General features: G+C 41.8%; 1 protein-coding gene across 1 annotated transcript in view; it reads right to left on the reverse strand.

Annotated features, from left to right (window-relative positions):
- LOC106579787 (fibroblast growth factor 12) overlaps positions 1–20,384 on the reverse strand; it is a 97,855-nt gene extending 77,471 nt beyond the window's left edge. The window contains 1 exon segment of the mRNA XM_045704247.1: positions 19,926–20,384. Coding sequence (XP_045560203.1) covers positions 19,926–20,034 — 109 coding nt within the window. The 5' untranslated portion in view covers positions 20,035–20,384.
- Between the last annotated feature and the right edge of the window lie 1,999 nt (positions 20,385–22,383).

Here is a 22,383-nt window from a genome sequence, read left to right on the forward strand (position 1 = left end):
GTATAAGAAATCGTGCTATGCCCTGCGACGAACCATCAAACAGGCAAAGTGTCAATACAGGGCTAAGATTGAATCGTACTACACCGGCTCCGACGCTCGTCTTATGTGGCAGGGCTTGCAAACTATTACAGACTACAAAGGGAAGCTCAACCGCGAGCTGCCCAGTGACACGAGCCTACCAGACAATCTAAATCACTTCTATGCTCGCTTCGAGGCAAGCAACACTGAGGAATGCATGAAAGCATCAGCTGTTCCGGACGACTGTGTGATCACGCTCTCCGCAGCCGATGTGAGTAAGACCTTTAAACAGGTCAACATTCACAAGGCTGCAGGGCTAGACGGATTACCAGGACGTGTGCTCCGGGCATGTGCTGACCAACTGGTAGGTGTCTTCACTGACATTTTCAACATGTCCCTGATTGAGTCTGTAATACCAACATGTTTCAAGTAGACCACCATAGTCCCTGTGCCCAAGAACACGAAAGTAACCTGTCTAAATGACTACAGACCCGTAGCACTCACGTGCGTAGCCATGAAGTCCTTTGAAAGGCAGGTAATGGCTCACATCAACACCATTATCCCAGAAACCCTAGACCCACTCCAATTTGGATACCGCCCAAAAAAATCCACAGATGATGCAATCTCTATTGCACTCCACACTGCCCTTTCACACCCGGACAAAAGGAACACCAACAGTTGAAGTCGGAAGTTTACATACACCTTAGCCAAATACATTTAAACTCAGTTTTTCACAATTCCTGACATTTAATCCTAGTAAAATGTCCTGTCTTAGGTCAGTTAGGATCACCACTTTATTTTAAGAATGTGAAATGTCAGAATAATAGTAAAGAGAATGATTTATTTCAGCTTTGATTTCTTTCATCACATTCCCAGTGGGTCAGAAGTTTACATACACTCAATTAGTATTTGGTAGCATTGCCCTTAAATGATTTAACTTGGGTCAAATGTTTCGGGTAGCCTTCCACAAGCTTCCCACAATAAGTTGGGTGAATTTTGGCCCATTCCTCCTGACAGAGCTGGTGTAACTGAGTCAGGTTTGTAGGCCTCCTTGCTCGCACACGCCTTTTCAGTTCTGCCCACAAATCTTCTATAGGTTTGAGGTCAGGGCTTTGTGATGGCCACTCCAATACCTATACTTTGTTTCTCATGGTCTGAGAGTCTTTAGGTGCCTTTTGGCAAACCCCAAGCTGGCTGTCATGTGCCTTTTACTGAGGAGTGGCTTAGAAGAGTCTTGGTGGTTCCAAACTTCTTCCATTTAAGAATGATGGAGGCCACTGTGTTCTTGGGGACCTTCAATGCTGGAGAAATGTTTTGGTACCCTTCCCCAGATCTGTGCCGACATAATCCTGTCTTGGAGCACTATGGACAATTCCTTCGACCTCATGGCTTGGTTATTGCTCTGACATGCACTTTCAACTGTGGGACCTTATATAAACAGGTGTGTGTCTTTCCAAATCCTGCCCAATCAATTTAATTTACCACAGGTAGACTCCAATCAAGTTGTAGAAACAGCTCAAGAATTATCAATGGAAACAGGATGCACTTGAACTCAATTTTGAGTCTCATAGCAAATGGTCTGAAACCCTATATTCATAAGTTATCTGTTTTTTATTTTGAATACATATGCAAAAATATCTACAAAGCTGTTTTCACTTCGTCATTATGGGGTATTGTGTGTAGAATGATGAGGAAATGCTTTTTATTTTTGAATAAGGCTGTCAAGAGGTCTGAATACTTTCCGAATGCACTGTATCTAGTCATATCAGTTTAGATTACAAAGGATGCATTCTTAAATTATTCAAACAGGGCCTCAGTGTCTGACTCACTGAAGATGATGATATACCCTTGCTAACTATTTGGCTCAAATATTCTCTTTAACTCACTAGACCCGTATTTGACTCATACCTGGGTTTAAATATACTGAACAAAAATATAAACACAACATGTAAAGTGTTGGTCCCATGTTTCATGAACTGAAATAAAAGATCCCAGACATTTTCCATACTCACAAAAAGCATATTTCTCTAAAATGTTGTGCACAAATTTGTTTATGTCCCTGTTAGAGAGCATTTCTCCTTTGCCAAGATAGGTGTGGCATATCAAGAAGCTGATTAAACAGCATGATCATTACACAGGTGCACTTTGTGCTGGCAACAATAAAAGGCCAATCTAAATTGTGCTGTTTTGTCACAAAACACAATGTCCCAGATGTCTCGAGTTTTAAGGGAGCGTACAACTGGCATGCTGACTCTAGGAATGTCCACCAGAGCTGTTGCCAGAGAATTTAATGTTAATTTCTCTACCATAAGCTGCCTCCAAAGTCATTTTATAGAATTTGGCAGTACGTCCAACTGGCCTCACAACCGCAGACCACGTGTAACCACGCCAATCCAGGAACTCCACATCCGGCTTCTTCACCCACGGGATTGTCTGAGACCAGCCACCCAAAATGCTGATGAAACTGAGGAGTATTTCTGTTTAATAATGCCCTTTTGTGAGGAAAAACTCATACTGATTGGCTGGGCCTGGCTCCCCAGATGGTGGACCTACAATATGCCATCCCAGGCCCACCCATGGCTGCGCCCCTGCCCAGTCATGTGAAATCCATAGATTAGGGCCTAATTAATTTATTTCAATTGACTGATTTCCTTATATGAACTGTAACTCAGGAAATTGTTGAAATTGTTGCATGTTGCGTTGATATTTTTGTTCAGTATAGTATTTGAAATCACTCAAATACTTTAGCTGTGCTTAATTGAGCTTGCCTGGAACAATGGGACCAATGGAATAGTCCTCAAAGTCCAAACCCCACCCCACTCTCAAGCAAATGCTCAAAGATACTATTCGAACCCAGAACTGAGTTTGATTCATTAGCTCTTGTGGACAAAGACCACTAACTCAGTCGATCACCATGTGGAAAATGCCCTGCTTTTATTAGTCAAATTAGATACATTTTTTCACCCTGCATGTGCATCTGCCCCAGTGCTGAAGCCTCTGCACCCCTTCTACTGTCCTCTGCATTGTGAAGGCCAGGGCCACATAGAATTCCTGAGAGGCATGGCATCCTGCCCCAGAGAACTGCAAGCACAGCGTAACTCCACAAATACAATGTCAGAGGAGAGCCCAAACACTTTCACAAAGATACATAGCCACCACACTGTGAACACAGTCTTAGGGAGACATTCGGTTGATTCATTTTTGAAAAATATTGTGAATAATTAGTAGTAGCAGTACTGTGTTGTCGTTAACTTTGGTAAGTCGAGTGTAGTGGTCTACTTTTATGTTACTGGTTTGCCGATAAAAGTCAGTGGTTAAGGTTATGTGCTGTCCATTGTGCTGAATCAGTCTTGGGGCGCAAAACTCACCGGCAGAGCAGTTTAGATTTTGTTTGAACATTTTCTCTGGGTGGGATACCAGCGCTGCAGAATACAATTACTTTCTTTCACTGTTATGAGCAATCTATCCTACACATAAGACACGTATTGCTACTTCTGAAACTTTGCACTTGACAGTCTAGGCCTATATACACCCATTAATGTATCTACACACTGCATCACACAGACATACATACTCCAAAACACAAACACGTCTTCTGATAAATCACCATGACTTACACACAAAGTAGAAGATGATGAAAGATGATCATATAAGTGTCATGGCTAATGTAGATAGATGCTCACTCAGTATGAAATGACTGCCTCTCAGTGGCCCACTTAAGCGACTCCACTGGTTTGAATATAGGGACTTTCATATGTCTAACTGTTCGCAGTAATTGAATCAAAAATACTGATGGGGGCATTTTGTCTCAAAGTTAATGATTCTACAATAATGCCGAATTGTTTTGTTTTCAAAATGTATGTCTCTCACTGTTTTTCCCATTGAGAAACGGAGACTGCTGAAAGCACACCGCTGCAGAGGCGAATCCCCCCACGCCACAACAGAGAACAGACCTCGCACTGAAAGAAAGAAGCACGCAAGATGTCTCACCGCTCGTGGTTGTAGTCGACTTCGATCGCTTTCCACAGAGACACTGCAGCATATGCACACCTTTCTTCAGGAAAAGCCTCAGAATCTTCATTGATTTGAGTTCTAGTGTTTCTTTGTCAATTCACGCAATCTGACACTATTATGATGGAGGTTATTGAAGTACAGCCACCTCAGGTCGATCACCGTACTATCCAGATCCCTGGCTTCCCTCAGCAGTTCGAAAACCACAGAAAAGCCTTAACAAAGCGACGCGGAACATTACACCGACACATCCTGATATATTTTTCATTGATGAGAATTCCAACAAAAACACCCATGGATCCATGAATTGCAAGCTATGCCACAAGGACTTCAGAATAATTTCCTATAGTCTATGCCTCGGTTTTACTAGCGGACGTAAAACGAGGTGTCCTCTGGTTCAAGCGCGCACGCTAAAGTTAAACCGCAGGGTAGAGTGACAGCATCGCCGTGGATGAGGTAATGCGCCTTGTTCATCCTTGGTGGTAGGCTACAGTGGTGCAAAAAGCGTGGGGCGCGAGGGATACAAGGGCATGTCAGAGTGAGAAAGAGAAGCTGTTGACTATAGGAGTGGCTGCTGTTCCGGATTTTCTGGAAACTTTGATTTGCCGTGGCTAAAGATAAGGAGTTTTCTGCGCATGTGCGGTGTTTATTTCTCTTAGTTGCTGCACTCTTCGCTGCCTGCGTTGCTGCTGCTCAATACTCCACTTTCGTTTCCCCAACTAACGCCTTTGTCTGTTGAGGCCTACAAACTTTATGTTGTACATGTTTGAACTATTGCATTCCATGTCTCAGTACGCTATTAAGCATGAGCTCAATTTCATGTTATTTTTTCAGGAAGTTAGTTAGGCTACATGCAGCTATTTACATGTTGTTCACAAAAGACATGATCAACATGTTCATACAAACTCACAGATAGTATTTTGCCCCAATACAAACCTCAAGTCGGGAGTTTTGCATTGGGGCATGAAGCTATCTAGGCAGCATACAGTTGAAGTCAGAAGTTTACATACACCTTAGCCAAATACATTTAAACTCAGTTTTTCACAATTCCTGACATTTAATCCTAGTAAAAATTCCCTGTTTTAGGTCAGTTAGGATCACCACTTTATTTTAAGAATGTGAAATGTCAGAGTAATAGCAGAGAGAATTATTTATTTCAGCTTTTATTTCTTTTCATCCCAGTTGGTCAGAAGTTTACATACACTCAATTAGTATTTGGTAGCATTGCCCTTAAATTATTTAACTTGGGTCAAATGTTTTGGGTAGACTTCCACAAGCTTCCCACAATAAGTTGGAGGAATTTTGGCCCATTCCTCCTGACAGAGCTGGTGTAACTGAGTCAGGTTTGTAGGCCTCCTTGCGCGCACACGCTTTTTCAGTTCTGCCCACAAATCTTCTATAGGATTGAGGTAAGGGCTTTGTGATGGCCACTCCAATACCTTGACTTTGTTGTCCTTAAGCCATTTTGCCACAACTTTGGAAGTATGCTTGGGGTCATTGTCCATTTGGAAGACCCATTTGCAACCAAGCTTTAACTTCCTGACTGATGTCTTGAGATGTTGCTTCAATATGTCCACATAATTTCCCTCCTCATGATGCCATCTATTTTGTGAAGTGCACCAGTCCCTCCTGCAGCAAAACACCCCCACAAAATTATGCTGCCACCACCGTGCTTCACGGTTGGGATGGTGTTCTTCAGCTTGCAAGCCTCCCCCTTTTTCCTCCAAACATAACGATGGTCATTATGGCCAAACAGTTCTATTTTTGTTTCATCAGACCAGAGGGCATTTCTCCAAAAAGTACGATCTTTGTCCCCATGTGCAGTTGCAAACCGTAGTCTGGTTTATTATGGCGGTTTTGGAGCAGTGGTTTCTTCCTTGCTGGGCGGCCTTTCAGGTTATGTCGATATAGGACTCGTTTGACTGTGAATATAGATACTTTTGTACCCATTTCCCCCAGCATCTTCACAAGGTCTGTTGCTGTTGTTCTGAGATTGATTTGCACTTTTCGCACCAAAGTATGTTCATCCCTAGGAGACAGAATGCATCTCCTTCCTGAGCAGTATGATGGCTGCGTGGTCCCATGGTGTTTATACTTGCGTACTATTGTTTGTACAGATGAACGTGGTATCTTCAGGTGTTTGGAAATTGCTCCCAAGGATGAACCAGGCTTGTGGAGGTCTACAATTATTTTTCTGCGGTCTTCGCTGATTTGTTTTGATTTTCCCATGATGTCAAGCAAAGAGGCACTGAGTTTGAAGGTAGGCCTTGATATACATTCACAGGTACACCTCCAATTGACTCAAATGATGTCAATTAGCCTATCAGAAGCTTCTAAAGCCAAAACACAATTTTCTGGAATTTTTGAAAGCTGTTTAAAGGCACAGTCAACTTAGTGTATGTAAACTTCTGACCCACTGGAATTGTGATACTGTGAATTATAAGTGAAATAATCTGTCTGTAAGCAATTGTTGGAAAAATAACTTGTGTCATGCACAAAGTAGATGTCCTAACCGACTTGCCAAAACTATAGTTTGTTAACAAGAAATGTGTGGAGTGGTTGAAAAACAAGTTTTAATTACTCCAACCTAAGTGTATGTAAACTATCGACTTCAACTGTATCAAACACAAGCAAGAAACAGACGCACAGTCTAATTAGCGATTTCATGTTACTTTTTTAATAATCATTGCAGACATTGGCTAAGCAGGAGCCAGACAAGAAGTCAGATTAGTAGTGTTATTTTTCAGCAACTCTGGCTAGTGACTATGATATGGCAGCAACTACAAAGATTAGCCTACATCATCACAGAAAACGCAGATCGTTTTTGCTCCAATGCAGTATGTAGGGCTGTGTCCTGCATATATAACTGCAATATCTGTTACAACAGACAGAGAAGGTTGTAGCCTTCATAATGGCCTTGAATGCTTGTTCATTCAAATCTCTGAAGGTTTTTATTTCAGCTGTTCAGAATTATGAGGCAGAGACATAGGCTACATAATCATGGTTCAGAAGAAGGTGAGTAAAGAGAGAAACGCGTGTGCGTAAAATAACACATACACTGAACTTGATCCGTAGCTTTGAGAAAGAGGTTTCCAGAGGGGCGGGTGCGAAAACTCTTGATAATACAGTGCATTCGGGATGAATTAAGACCCTTTGACTTTTGTTATGTTACAGCCTTATTCTAAAATGGATGAAATTGTTTTTTTTCCCTTCATAAATCCACACACACAATACTCCATAATGACGAAGAAAAAAACAGGTTTTTAGAAATGTTATCAAATTTATTCAAAATTGAAATATCACATTTACATAAGTATTCATACCCTTTACTCAGTACTTTGTTGAAGCACATTTGGCAGCGATTACAGCCTAAAGTCTTCTTGGGTATGACGCTACAAGCTTGGCACACCTGTATTTGGGAAGTTTCTCCCATTCTTCTTTGCAGATCCTCTCAAGCTCTGTCAGGTTGGATGGGGAGCGTCACTGCACAGCTATTTTCAGGTCTTTCCAGAGATGTTCAATCGGGTTCAAGACTGGGCTCTGGCTGGGCCACTCTAGGACATTCATAAACGTGTCCCGAAGCCACTCCTGCACCGTCTTGTGCTTAGGGTCGTTGTCCTGTTGGAAGGTGAACCTTCGCCACAGTCTGAAGTCCTAAGCGCTCTGGAGCAGGTTTTTGTCAAGGATCTCTCTGTACTTTGCTCCGTTCATCTTTCCCTCGATCCTGACTAGACTACCAGTCCCTGCCGCATGATGCTGCCACCACCATGCTTCACCTGACGCTAGGCATTCAGGCCAAAGCGTTCAATCTTGGTTTCATCACACCAGAGAATCTTGTTTCTCATGGTCTGAGAGTACTTTAGGTGCCTTTTGGCAAACTCCAAGCGGGGTGTCATTTTACTGAGGAGTGGCTTCCGTCTGGCCACTCTACCATAAAGGCCTGATTGGTGGAGTGCTGCCAAAGATGGTTGTCCTTCTGGAAGCTTTCCCTGTGGCTCAGTTGGTAGAGCATGGTGTTTGCAGCGCCAGCATGGTGTGTGCAATGCCAGGGTTGTGGGTTCGATTCCCACGGGGGGCTAGTACAAAAAAAGTGCATGAAATGTATGCATTCACTACTGTAAGTCGCTCTGGATAAGAGCGTCTGCTGAATGACTAAAATTGGAATGGAAGGTTCTCCGATCTCCACAGAGGATCTCTGAAGGTCTGTCAGAGTGACCATCGGGTTCTTGGTCACCCGATTGCTCAGCTTGGCCGGGCGACCAGGTCTAGGAAGAGTCTTGGTGGTTGCAAACTTCTTCTATTTAAGAATGATGGAGGCTACTGCAGAACATTTTTGGTACTTTTTCCCAGATCTGTGCCTCGACACAATAATGTCTCGGAGCTCTACGGACAGTCCCTTCGACCTCATGGCTTGGTTTTTGCTCTGACATGCACTGTTAGCTGTGGGACCTTATATAGACCGGTGTGTGCCTTTCCAAATCATGTCCAATCAATTGAATTTACCACAGGTGGACTCCAATCAAGTTGTAGAAACATCCCAAGGATGATCAATGGAGACAGGATGTACCTGAGCTCAATTTTGAGTCTCGTAGCAAAGGGTCGCTTTGTCATTATGGGGTATTGTGTGTAGCATGATGAGGATTTTTTTTTTAAATTTAATACATTTTATAATAAGGCTCTAACTTAACAAAATGTGGAAAAAGTGAAGGGGTCTGAATGCTTTCTGAATGCACTGTATGTGTGGCCACGGGGAAAGGGGAGAGCGCGGTTACAGTACCGCCGACGTCAGCGGGTGGGTTTGATGATTTTATAGACAAAGCATTGCCTCTGCTAGGAGTGGGTCCACTGCCTAAGAGTGTGTGTTTTCCAGTCTGAAAAAACAACTAGCCTTGTAGTGATATTATATTTCACTGCCCAAGTAATGCATTGAATATGAGATCCCGTTTAGATTTTTCTATACTATAGGCAACATTAAGTATGCCAAGTTATAATATTAGATCAATTGTTTCTAGGAATGTTGAGTTTTTTACATTGCAGGCTACCTGCAGGTTACCTTTCAATGTGGCCATGGGGTTATAGTCAAATCGGGTGAATTGTTGGAACAGCTAAACAAGATGATAATATCATGAGAAGATCATAAGACTATGATATCTGGTTATTTTAGAAGAGTGAAGCAGACATAGTAGATAGTAGAATCAAACTTAGAGGAACCTCCTTTAATCAAATCTGATTCTAAACCTAACCCTAACCTTAACCCCACTGCTAACCCTAATGGCTAACCCTAACCTTAAATTTAGCACATTTTTGTTTTCATGAATTTCTACGATATACACAATTTTGACTTTACAGCTCCAGGACAAGAAGACTCAATAAATGTCAACCTGCCCCATATATGCCTATTACTGGCTACTAAAGTCTATACAGGTGAATGTGCTCACAGTTCCATGCAAGGTAATAATTTCACCAAAAGGAGGCGGTAGTATGCAGAGGACAGAGGCGAATCCAGCTGTCACGGGAACCCTGGATCCCCATCACATCCATTTACGTCAAAGGGTGGGACGTCAACGCTCTCTTACGTACTTGCGTACACGTACAGTCAATGCACCTAAACACCAAACACAACACACGGCTTTCTTCATAGGGTACTACATTATCTTCATTCCCACTGCAGAGTCATTTCATGATTGCATAATATTGAAAAGTATGAAATCAATGCTTGTTTGCTAAGTATGATACAGTACAAAACGTATTAATTACATTTTGCGTACAGTTTCATTGTGGTCCTATTGTACACATTGTGCCACACTGAGTACCCTGTTGTTTTTTCATGTCTGCATGATGACAACCTCAAACATGTATTTTGTATCATCATAGCACTAGAAAATAGCCATCAATATTTACATAGTTTTATGTCTTTATCAACGCCCATAGATTCCTCCATTTACAAACAACACATCATACAGGACACACTAGATCTACTGGGTGATGAAATCTCTGACCTGAGTGTTGAAATTAGTTAGATAAAAGACCTATACTGCTGCTGCTACTGCTACAAATACATTACAGTCTTCATGGTCAAGGTCCGTTGATACACACACACACACAAACGCATGCACGCAGGGAGGCACACACACACACACACACACACACACACACACACACACAGGGAGAATAGGCAACAAACAATCAGCTCTCTCACAGACACACACACGCTCACTAACACACAAAGAGCAGCAAACACAGCCTCACACATACACATTAGGCAGACAGACGTTAATGCCAAATTGACATTGCACCCCACGCTTTTCACATCACTGTACAACCCTCCGGTTATTTTTCTCTGCCTATCACATGCACCTTATAATCTCGTATGGCTTTTATATATGGATTTCATCAGGGGCGCAACTTTCACTGGGGACGGGGGGCCCCCCACATTCTGAAATTGCATTCTCACATGGTCCTTACATTAGGCTTGTTACTGGGCTAGATCAGCCAATATGTTAGACATAGTTTGAAGAGAGCAGAGTTGGAGAGACTTGCACTTTCTCTTGAGCTATAGTATTTTATAGCCTTCATTTTAGGAGTGGGAAGATTTTCAGACAGAGAAGTATGGGTGATCAATATTTGGGCCTTTGTAGGCAATGGAGAGACTTGCACTTTCTCTTGATGTACATAATTTAAACTAAAGCCTAATCATAGGCATAAGTATATTTCCTTGGAAAGATAACTGCCACATGCTTCTCCGTCTATGTATAGGATATAGCCTACTCTATTTAATTTAGACTACACGAATACTTGATCGCGCAGGTATGGCTACTGAACTTGAAGCAGCAAGAATGATGACAACGACACTTACTACGTTTTGCATAGGCCTATAGGATATAGCCTACCTTTTAGGAGACCGATTTGCAGGCAGTGTCACGTCCTGACCAGCTGATGGAGCTGTTGTAGTAGTTTTGGGGTCAGGACGTGGCAGTCTTGTGTGTGTGAATGTTCTGTGTTGGTCTTGTGACTCCTGATCAGGAACAGCTGGGGATCGTTGTTCCTGATTGGGAGTCATATATGTAGGAGTATGTTTGTCACTTGGTTTTGTGGGTAGTTGTTTTTGCACTGCGTTTGTGAGCCTGCAAAATGGTTCGTGTCGTGAGTACTGGCTATTATTTTGTTTTTCCTGTGGATGCCCTTCTGTTTTACCATTAAAAGCATGAGTATCCACAAACCTGCTGCGCCTTGGTCCTATTCTCTCCCATACGACATTTTCTGTGAGGAGTATGACATTTTCTGTGACAGGCAGAGACAAATATTATTAACCGACTCACGTTGGATAAACTCCCTCCACTTTTTTTCCATTATCAATATTTATATACAGACACTGTTGTAAACTACAGTCTAATCATATTTAAGTTAACTGCCAAGTGATTCTCCGTCCCATGTAGGCAGCATACTCTATTTCAATGACATCACACAAACTAGGTGCGCTTGAACTCTCAAGCCCATCTAGCAGCGATAGCTAGGCTACTGAAGTTGAAGCAGTGAATTCTGAGTGTGTGAACAATGTGCAAAAAAATGTTATTTTAATATAATAGGTAGGCTAACCCATACAAAGCAGAAAGTGGACCGTTTCCAAATAATCTGTGGGACAACAAAAATATTTGAATCCCAAAGTCATCTGTCTGACCACCCGCTCTCGCCCGCAGACCGTGCCACAATGATCTCTGTTGGTACTGTAGGTTCCGCAGGCATCCCGCAGAAATGCAGCCACTCTAGTATAGTCAGTACACAAGACTATGCTCAACATGTCTTAGCAGGATCAGATGGTGACAGGGGTCCCAGCAGGGTCAGACAGCCAGGGAAGACCAGTCTACAGAGGTCAGGTGAATTTTGCAGTATATTAACAATATCAGGGAATAATACAAAGTTCCATCTTAAATTGATGGGTAGATCTACAGTAGCTACAGGACAGCAGACTCAGCTTAAAGCTACAGTCTGGGATCTGGGAATAATGGTCATTTCAATTATTGAACTATTGATTCTATTTTAGGATAAAATCATGTATAAATGTACACCAAGGTAATTCTTTGTCATGCCTCGTCTTAGGAGGATCAGATGGTGACGGGGTCTCAGCAGGGTCAGGCAGCCAGGGAAGAGGTGAATTTTTGCAGACACAACACTTCATTCTCTCTGTGCAGCAAACACTTGACAAGTCAGATGCTATTTTAAGGCAGTCTGACAAACCTCCAAAGTTGATTTACAAACTGTATCAAGGGTTTATATAAGCTTTTTCTGATGACACAAATATGTAAAACAAAAATGTGAGGAAGACCTGGTAGAAGCTATTGATGATGATGAATGGGTACAGATATGTTTGAATGCCCAGTCATGTTCCTATCATCTCAGACATAAATTACTACAGTTTAAGACCATCCATAGAAAGTACTATATGCCAGTGAAACTGAATGACATGCACTCAACTATGCAATTCCTCTGCAGGAAGTGTAAAACACAAAAGGGGAGACATTTGCATATGTTATGGTCTTGCGAAAGCTGTCTGAATTCTGGCAAACAGTATGTTCTTTTATCTCTGCATGTCTACAGATTCTCCCTTCTCCTCGTTTTTGTTTGCTTGGAAATGTTGATACCGGAGACTGTTATCTGAAGATACTGTGTAACCAAGCATTTATAGCGGCTAAGAAATGCATTGCCATTAAATTGAAGGTTGGTAATAAAAGCTTTGATTTATTACCAGATTAAGGGTATACTGGGCAACTTTCATAAGGTCTGGAGACCTTATATGGAATACAGTTCAACTAAAGGAGTCTGTATTGAAAACATGCCCACGCCAGCGGATATACCTATTTAGGCAATCCCTAGCTGCTGGGCTGCTTAGTCCTGGTCCTGGTGGTCTGCCGTCCTGTGGGTTGTCACTCTGGCCTTGGCCTAACACACCTGAAACCAATAATGAATGTTTCACTAAGATCCTAAAGCTGTGTGGGGTGTGTGGGTTGGGGGCGCTGCAGGGTGGTGGACCCCTAGGGACAGGACAGGACAGGGCGACCCAGCCATATTGTGTGCAAGTAAAAAGAGCTCTACCTTCTATTAGTCCTGGGAGATTAATTACATGGAGGATTTGCTGTTTCTGTGTGTTACAGTGTATTTAAGATGTATGTGTTTTTTTTGTGTGTTTTCCTGTTTCCAAACCTTTTCCTTGGTAACACATTTTTTTTTAAAGGTGGGAACTGGGAAGGGAGTTGAGTTATTGACTAGACTGGTGGGGGTCAGGCGTGCAGGCAGCCCGGGCTGGCTGGTCGGTCTGGCTGAAATTTGATATGGAGGATGACTTAAATAAAAACAATCAAAAATCTTTGTCTTTTTTCAAGAGATGTTCATTTGTTAGGCTATTGGTTAAAGGTGCAACACAATATTTATTACTGAATTACCTTTGATCTAGTTCAGTCTTATTAATCACTTAAACATATTTAATGTCACTTAAACATATTTAATGTCCCCCCCACTTCTAAAACCAAAGTGGCTCCCCTGGATTTCATATATGGCTAATCATTTCTGCCCCCCCCTTTTTTTATGGATCCAACACATAGGTCTACCAGTGAACAGACGTGCAGACTATTGCCACTCACAGAATACTCTCATAAAAAGTATGAGAAATACAAATGTTGTGTTTGTGTGTGTGTGTTTGTGCATGCTTGGGTGCGTGCATATTTTATGCAAGTATGTTTGCCCTCTGTTTGTCCTCAGTCTAAACCTACAGTTCAAGTCGGAAGTTCACATACATCTTAGCCAAATACATTCCTGACATTTAATCCTAGTAAAAATTCCCTGTCCTAGGTCAATTAGGATCACCACTTTATTTTAAGAATGTGAAATATCAGAATAATAGAAGAGAATTACTTATTTCAGCTTTTATTTATTTAATCACCTTCCCAGTGGGTCAGAAGTTTACAGACACTCAATTAGTATTTGGTAGCATTGCCTTGTTTAACTTTGGTCAAACGTTTCGGGTAGCCTTCCACAAGCTTCCCACAATAAGTTGGGTGAATTTTGGCCCATTCCTCCTGACAGAGCTGGTGTAAATGAGTCAGGTTTGTAGGGCTCCTTGCTCGCACACGCTTTTTCAGTTCTGCCCACAAATCTTCTATAGGTTTGAGGTCAGGGCTTTGTGATGGCCACTCCAATACCTTGATTTGTTGTCCTTAAGCCATTTTGCCACAACTTTGGAAGTATGCTTGGGGTCATTGTCCATTTGGAAGACATATTTGATCCAAGCTTTAACTTCCTGACTGATGTCTTGAGATGTTGCTTCAATATTTCCACGTACTTTTTAGATACTTTTGTACCCGTTTCCTCCAGCATCTTCACAAGGTCCTTTGCTGTTGTTCTGGGATTGATTTGCACTTTTCACACCAAAGTACGTTAATCTCTAGGAGACAGAACACGTCTCCTTCCTGGGCGGTATGACGGCTGCGTGGTCCCATGGTATTTATACATGCGTACTATTGTTTGTACAGATGAACGTGGTACCTTCAGGCATTTGGAAATTGCTCCCAATGATGAACCAGACTTGTGGAGATCTAAAAAAAAATTCAGAGGTCTTGGCTGATTTCTTTTGATTTTCACATGATGTCAAGCAAAGAGGCACTGCGTTTGAAGGTAGGACTTGAAATACCTCCAATTGACTCAAATGATGTCAATTAGCCTATCAGAAGCTTCTAAAGCCATGACATCCTTTTCTGGAATTTTCCAAATTGTTTAAAGGCACAGTCAACTTAGTGTATGTACACTTCTGACCCACTGGAATTGTGATACAGTGAATTATAAGTGAAATAATCTGTTTGTAAACAATTGTTGGAAAAATGACTTGTGTCATGCACAAAGTAGATGTCCTATATGACTTGCCAAAACTATAGTTTGTTAACATGAAATGTGTGGATTGGTTGAAAAATGAGTTTTAATGACTCCAACCTAAGTGTATGTAAACTTCCGACTTCAACTGTAGCTAACTTTTGAGTTTGGATCCCGTGACGCAGTTGGCATCAGTTGCTGGGACTGCTACTCTCTGTCCAGTCATCCAAGGCTGGGTCTGATGAGCTATTTGGCGTAGCAGCTACCCTAGCTCCAAGCTAGCTACCTATCAAGCTAGAGGAGTTTTCTTGAGGGCTTGAACGCAGCCCATGACGCGGTTAGCCATTGTGGCTGGGACCGTGGATTGTCCCGTGTTTTTAGCTGTCTAGATCCCTGTGACCTGCCCTGTCTGGAACTGCAAGGAATAACAGCATAACCTACGTTGCTAACTACCATGACAAAGACCAAAGCCGGCGGGAGTACCATTGAGGACAGTGGTGTCTCTCTATCACAGGTGAAGGATTTTTTTAACAATCAAAAATAGTTCTACAAGCAGATGTGACAACAATAAAATAGCTTCAAGTGTTTTGTCCAAATACTAGTGGATTCAACTAATAAAAGAATGTACGACCTGACCAAAGAGGTCCAGGACCTGAAGAACAGTTTGCAGAATGGAGAACGGCAAGATGACATCAATCTGTAAGTCATTGAGAGAGGACATCAGTTGTGTGTGTGAATGATAAAAAGGATTAAATATTTTTTTCCCTCATCAATCTACTGAACAACAATACCCCAAAATCACAAAGCAAGGTTTTTAGAAATGTTTGTAAGTGTATTAAAAATACAAAACAGAAATATCACATATATAGAAAAGTGTGTGCTTTTCCAAATCATGTCCAATCAATTGAATTTACCACAGGTGGACTCCAGTCAAGTTGTAGAAACATCTCAAGGATGATCAATTGAAACAGGATGCACCGGAGGTCAATTTCGAGTCGCATAGCAAAGGGTCTGAATACTAATGTAAATAAGGTATTTCTGTTTTTTAATTTTAATAAATTAGCAAAAATTTCAAAAAAACGATTTGCTTTGTCATTATGGGGTATTGTGTGTAGATTGCTGAGGAAAATGTTTTATTTCATTTTAGAACAAGGCTGTAACGTAACAAAATGTGAGAAAAGTCAAGGGGTCTGAATACTTTCCGAAGGCGCTGTATCTAATAGACCTTAAAAGGTTATCGTTCATGGAAGCTTCTCTAATGTCAAACATGTAAAGTGTGGTGTACCGCAGGGCAGCTCCCTATGCCCTCTACTCTTTTCTATTTTTACCAATGACTTGCCACTGGCATTAAACAAAGCATGTTTAGTTAACCTCTATGGGCTAGGTGGGACGCAAGCGTCCCACCCGTGGTGCACTCCATCAACAGCAGGTGCATTTCAAGAGCGGCAAATTTGAATCCAAATAAATTTCAAAATTCAAATTTTTCAAACATACAACTATTTTACACCCTTTGAAAGATAAACATCTCCTTAATCTAACCACGTTTTCCGATTTCAAAAAGGTTTTACGGCGAAAGCATACATTTAGAGTATGTTAGGACAGTACATTTACAAGAGTTGTGTGTAATGTTGTGCCAATTCAAAGACAGGCGTCACCAAAACCATAAAATCAGCTAAAATTATGCACTAACCTTTTACAATCTCCAACAGATGACACTCCTAGGACATTATGTTAGACAATGCATGCATTTTTAGTTCTATCAAGTTCATATTTATATCCAAAAACAGCGTTTTACTGTGGCGTTGATGTTCAGGAAATCGTTTCCCTCCAATAACCGGCATTCAAGTCAGCACCACAAATTAAATAATTAAAATTAGAAAACATTGGTAAAATATTATATTGTCATTTAAAGAATTATAGATTTACATCTCTTGAACGCAATCAAGTTGCCAGATTTAAAAATAACCTTACTGGGAAATCACACTTTGCAATAATCTGAGCACTGCGCCCAGAAAAATACGCGTTGCGATACAGACTAGTCGTCATGTTGGGGAGATCTAAAATCGAAAATACTATGTAAATAATCCATTACCTTTGATTCTCTTCATCATATGTCACTTCCAGGTATCACAGGTCCATAACGAATGTAGTTTTGTTCAAAAAAGCTCATCATTTATGTCCAAAAATCTCCGTCTTGTTAGCACATGATCTAAGCCCACCGGACTTCACTTCATGAACGAGGGGAAAAAATATATTTACGTTCGTTCAAACATGACAAACGCTGTATAGCATAAATCATTAGGGCCTTTTTTAACCAGAACATGAATAATATTCAAGGTGGACGAATGCATTCTCTTTTATAACGTATTGGAACGAGGGTACCCAACATGAACTCGCGCGCCAGGTGTCTAATGGGCCATCATCGTTCCATGGCTCTTGTTCGGTCAGATCTCCCTCCAGAAGACTCAAAACACTTTGTAAAGGCTGGTGACATCTAGTGGAAGCAATAGGAAGTGCCAAAATATTCCTCAGCCCCTGTGTTTTTCAATGGCATAGGTTTAAAGGTAATACAACACATCAGGTATCCACTTCCTGTCAGAATCTGTCTCAGGGTTTTGCCTGCCAAATGAGTTCTGTTATACTCACAGACACCATTCAAACAGTTTTAGAAACTTTAGGGTGTTTTCTATCCATATATAATAAGTATATGCATATTCTAGTTACTGGGTAGGATTAGTAACCAGATTAAATCGGGTACATTTTTTTTATCCAGCCGTGCAAATACTGCCCCCTAGCCCTAACAGGTTAAGCTGCAGCTGGCCCAGAACAGAGAGGCACATCTTGCTCTTCAATGTACTCAGAGGGCTGATATAAATACAAATACTATGCATACCAGTCTCTTTTGGCTAAGAGTTGAGGAAAGACTGACTGCATCACTTCTTTTTATAAGAAAAATGAATGTGTTGAAAATCCTGAATTGTTTGCATAGTCAACTTACACACAGCTCTGACACACATACTTACCCCACCAGACATGCCACCAGGGGTCTTTTCACAGTCCCCAAATCCAGAACAAATTCAAGAAAGCGTACAGTATTATATAGAGCCATTATTGCATGGAACTCCATTCCATCTCATATAGCTCAAATGAACAGCAAACCTTGTTACATCTAGACGTTCCGCTAGCGGAACACCTGCTCCAATATCCAATGATGGGCGTGGCGCGAAATACAAACTCCTCTAAAATCCGAAAACTTCCATTTTTCAAACATATGACTATTTTACAGCATTTTAAAGACAAGACTCTCGTTAATCTAACCACACTGTCCGATTTCAAAAAGGCTTTACAGCGAAAGCAAAACATTACATTATGTCAGCAGAGTACCCAGCCAGAAATAATAAAAAACAAAACCACAGCTAAATGCAGCACTAACCTTTGATGATCTTCATCAGATGACAAACCTAGGACATTATGTTACACAATGCATGCATGTTTTGTTCAATCAAGTTCATATTTATATCAAAAAACAGCTTTTTTACATTAGCATGTGACGTTCAGAACTAGCATACCCCCCGCAAACATCCGGTGAATTTACTAAATTACTCACGATAAACGTTCACAAAAAACATAACAATTATTTTAAGAATTATAGATACAGAACTCCTCTATGCACTCGATATGTTCGGTGAAAGCACATTTTGCAATATTCTCAGTAGATAGCCCAGCCATCACGGCTAGCCATTTAGACACCGACCAAGTTTAGCCCTGACCAAACTCCGATTTACTATTACAAAAGTTTGATTACCTTTGTTGTCTTCGTCAGAATGCACTCCCAGGACTGCTACTTCAATAACAAATGTTGGTTTGGTCCAAAATAATCCATCGTTATATCCAAATAGCGGCGTTTTGTTCGTGCGTTCAAGACACTATCCGAAGTGTAAATAAGGGTCACGAGCATGGCGCAATTCGTGACAAAAGATTTCTAAATATTCCATTACCGTACTTCGAAGCATGTCAACCGCTGTTTAAAATCGATTTTTATGCCATTTTTCTCGTAAAAAAGCGATAATATTCCGACCGGGAATCTGCGTTTAGGTAAACAGACGAAAGAAAACATAGCATGGGGTCGACGCGGGCACGAGCCTGAGTCTCACAGTACTGTAACCAGCCACTACCCAAACGCGCTACTTTCTTTCAACCAGAGCCTGCAAAGCCACGATTCAGCTTTTTGCCGCCTTCTGAGAGCCCATGGGAGCCGTAGGAAGTGTCACGTAACAGCAGAGATCCTCTGTAATAGATAGAGATAATGAAGAAAGGCAAGAAATTGTCAGACAGGCCACTTCCTGCATGGAATCTTCTCAGGTTTTGGCCTGCCAAATGAGTTCTGTTATACTCACAGACACCATTCAAACAGTTTTAGAAACATTGGAGTGTTTTCTATCCAAAGCTAATAATTATATGCATATTCTAGTTTCTGGGCAGGAGTAATAATCAGATTAAATCGGGCACGCTTTTTATCCGGCTGTGAAAATACTGCCCCCTAGCCATAACAGGTTAAACAGATAAAGCAACACCTCACAGCACAACGTCTCTCCCCTATTTGACCTAGATAGTTTGTGTATGTATTGATATGTAGGCTACGTGTGCCTTTAAAATGTTTTACATGTAGTTCTGTCCTTGAGATGCTCTTGTGTATTAATGTTCTGTATTATGTCGTGTTTCATGTTTGTGTGGACCCCAGGAAGAGTAGATGCTGCTTTTGCAACAGCTAATATGATCCTAATAAAATACCCCAAAAATACCAAACCTATGCGGAGGGCTCGGAGCACGTGTCAAACTCATTCCACGGAGGGCCGAGTGTCTGTGGGTTTTCGCTCCACCCTTGTACTTGATTGATGAATTAAAGTCACTAATTAGTAAGGAACTTCCCTCACCTAGTTGTCTAGGTCTTAATTGAAAGGAAAAAACAAAAACCCGCCGACACTCGGCCCTCCATGGAAGGAGTTTGACACCCCTGGCTTGGAGTAAAGAGAACTCACCCTGCTCATCGCTGTCTGGTTTTGCTGTTCCTTCCTCCTCATCTTCCTCCTCTCCCTTACTGTCCTTGGACAGCAGTCGTCGGAACAGGCTACCAAGTGAACGAGTCATGTCTGGCTCTCCAACGCTCTCTGAGACGTCCAAAAACACAGTCCGTAAAATGCAGAGCCCCCCTGTACCCCTTAATCTGCTTTTGCCCCCCTATGCCCCTGCTTACACAACCCCTCTTCCCCTGTATAAGTCAGTTGTCCGTGTCACTTGTAAAGAGTTAGTTAAGCTGACCATTCCTTGTCCACTCGGTGTGTGTCTGTCTCACCGTATTTAGCCCTGGCTGTCCTTGTCCCGCTCCTGTTGACACTAAAACTCTAACTCACTAAATCCCCACCCTCCACCTCACCACCACCACCACCACTCTCTCTAGGCTCCTGCAGCACACACACACGCTTGCGTCCATACACACCTTGGATTAACAAGCAGGTTATCTAACACTGCAATGAGACACCGGAGTCAACCTTTTCACCTTTGTCAAGTGGGACAGCTGCATGCCTCCCTGTCCAGTGATTGACGCCATTCGTCAAACACAATTAGGAGTTATTCGAACGGTTTAACTATGTGGATATGTGATCCCTTGGCCCCGGCAAGCCATGCAATAGAAATGGAAAGTCTATTCTGAGAGTGTAAATGAGCGTCACTGCATGGTGGGAACTATTTATATCTGTGTTTACGTGGTGAAAGTGCTGGGAGAGGAAATTCCCAGTGAGCAATGACAGAGGCAAGACATCGGAGACACTAGGGACATATTAAAGAGAGAATGTCTTCATTAGGTAATCAGGGTGTGGGTGGGTAAGTATGCAACTCAGTGTATTTTTTAACACTTTTTTTCTATGATTGGTCTTCGAGTATGCTTGTGTGTGGGGGGGAGGGGCAAGTTCAGTAGCAAAACTGTCTTTAGCAATTTCATGCATCTGCAAAAATGAGCGAATTTTTAGGTAATTCAGACTGGAAGCTTCAAAAGGAGGGTGGTGCTTGGAATCATTGTTCTTCCTCTGTCAATCATGGTTACCTGCAAGGAAAAATGTGCCGTCATCATTGCTTTGCACAAAAAGGGCTTCACAGGCAAGGATATTGCTGCCAGTAAGATTGCCCCTAAATCAACCATTTATCGGATCATCAAGAACTTCAAGGAGAGTGGTTCAGTTGTTTTGAAGAAGGCTTCAGGGCGCCCAAGAAAGTCCAGCAAGCGTCAGGACCGTCTCCTAAAGTTGATTCCGCTGCGGGATCGGGGCACCACCAGTACAGAGCTTGCTCAGGAATGTCAGCAGGCAGGTGTGAGTGCATCTGCACACACAGTGAGGCGAATACTTTTGGAGGATGGCCTGGTGTCAAGAAGGGCAGCAAAGAAGCCACTTCTCTCCAGGAGAAAACATCAGGGACAGACTGATATTCTGCAAAAGGTACAGGGATTGAACTGCTGAGGACTGGGGTAAAGTCGTTTTCTCTAATGAATCCCCTTTCCGATTGTTTGGGGCATCCGGAAAAAGCTTGTCTGGAGAAGACAAGGTGAGCGCTACCATCAGTCCTGTGTCATATCAACAGTAAAGCATCCTGAGACCATTCATGTGTGGGTTTGCTTCTCAGCCAAGGGAGTGGGCTCACTCACAATTTTGCCCAAGAACACAGCCATGAATAAAGAATGGTACCAACACATCCTCCGAGAGCAACTTCTCCCAACCATCCAGGAACAGTTTGGTGACTAACAATGCATTTTCCAGCATGATGGAGCACCTTGCCATAAGGCAAAAGTGATAACTAAGTGGCTCGGGGAACAAAACATCAATATTTTTGGTCCATGGCCAGGAAATTCCCCAGACCTTAATCCCATTGAGAACTTGTGGTCAATCCTCAAGAGGCGTGTGGACAAACAAAACCCCACAAATTCTGACAAACTCCAAGCATTGATTATGCAAGAATGGGCTGCCATCAGTCAGGATGTGGCCCAGAAGTTAATTGACAGCATGCCATGGTGAATTACAGAGGTCTTGAAAACGAAGGGTCAACACTGCAAATATTGACTCTTTGCATCAACTTCATGTAATTGTCAATTAAAGCCTTTGACACGTGAAATGCTTGTAATTATACTTCAGTATTCCATACTAACATCTGACAAAAATATCTAAAGACACTGAAGCAGCAAACTTTGTGGAAATTAATATTTATGTCAACCTCAAAACTTTTGGCCACGACTGTATACAAAAGGGATTATGACAACAACAAAAATATTCAAATAGGTTGTGTTACGGTAATGACTAAATTTCAAAATGACATTTTTTTATTCATTGATATGTTTAACTCAGGCCTTTTCATTACAAGAGCAATGTTAAAAAATGTGTGTGTGTACGTGCACGTGCGTTCGTGTGCATGGGTGTGAGTGCCAATTTATTAATAAGAGTTTCAGTAAAG

This window comes from Salmo salar, chromosome ssa20 (genome assembly GCF_905237065.1).
Source record: "Salmo salar chromosome ssa20, Ssal_v3.1, whole genome shotgun sequence".
In the NCBI taxonomy this organism is placed as follows: Eukaryota; Metazoa; Chordata; class Actinopteri; order Salmoniformes; family Salmonidae; genus Salmo; species Salmo salar.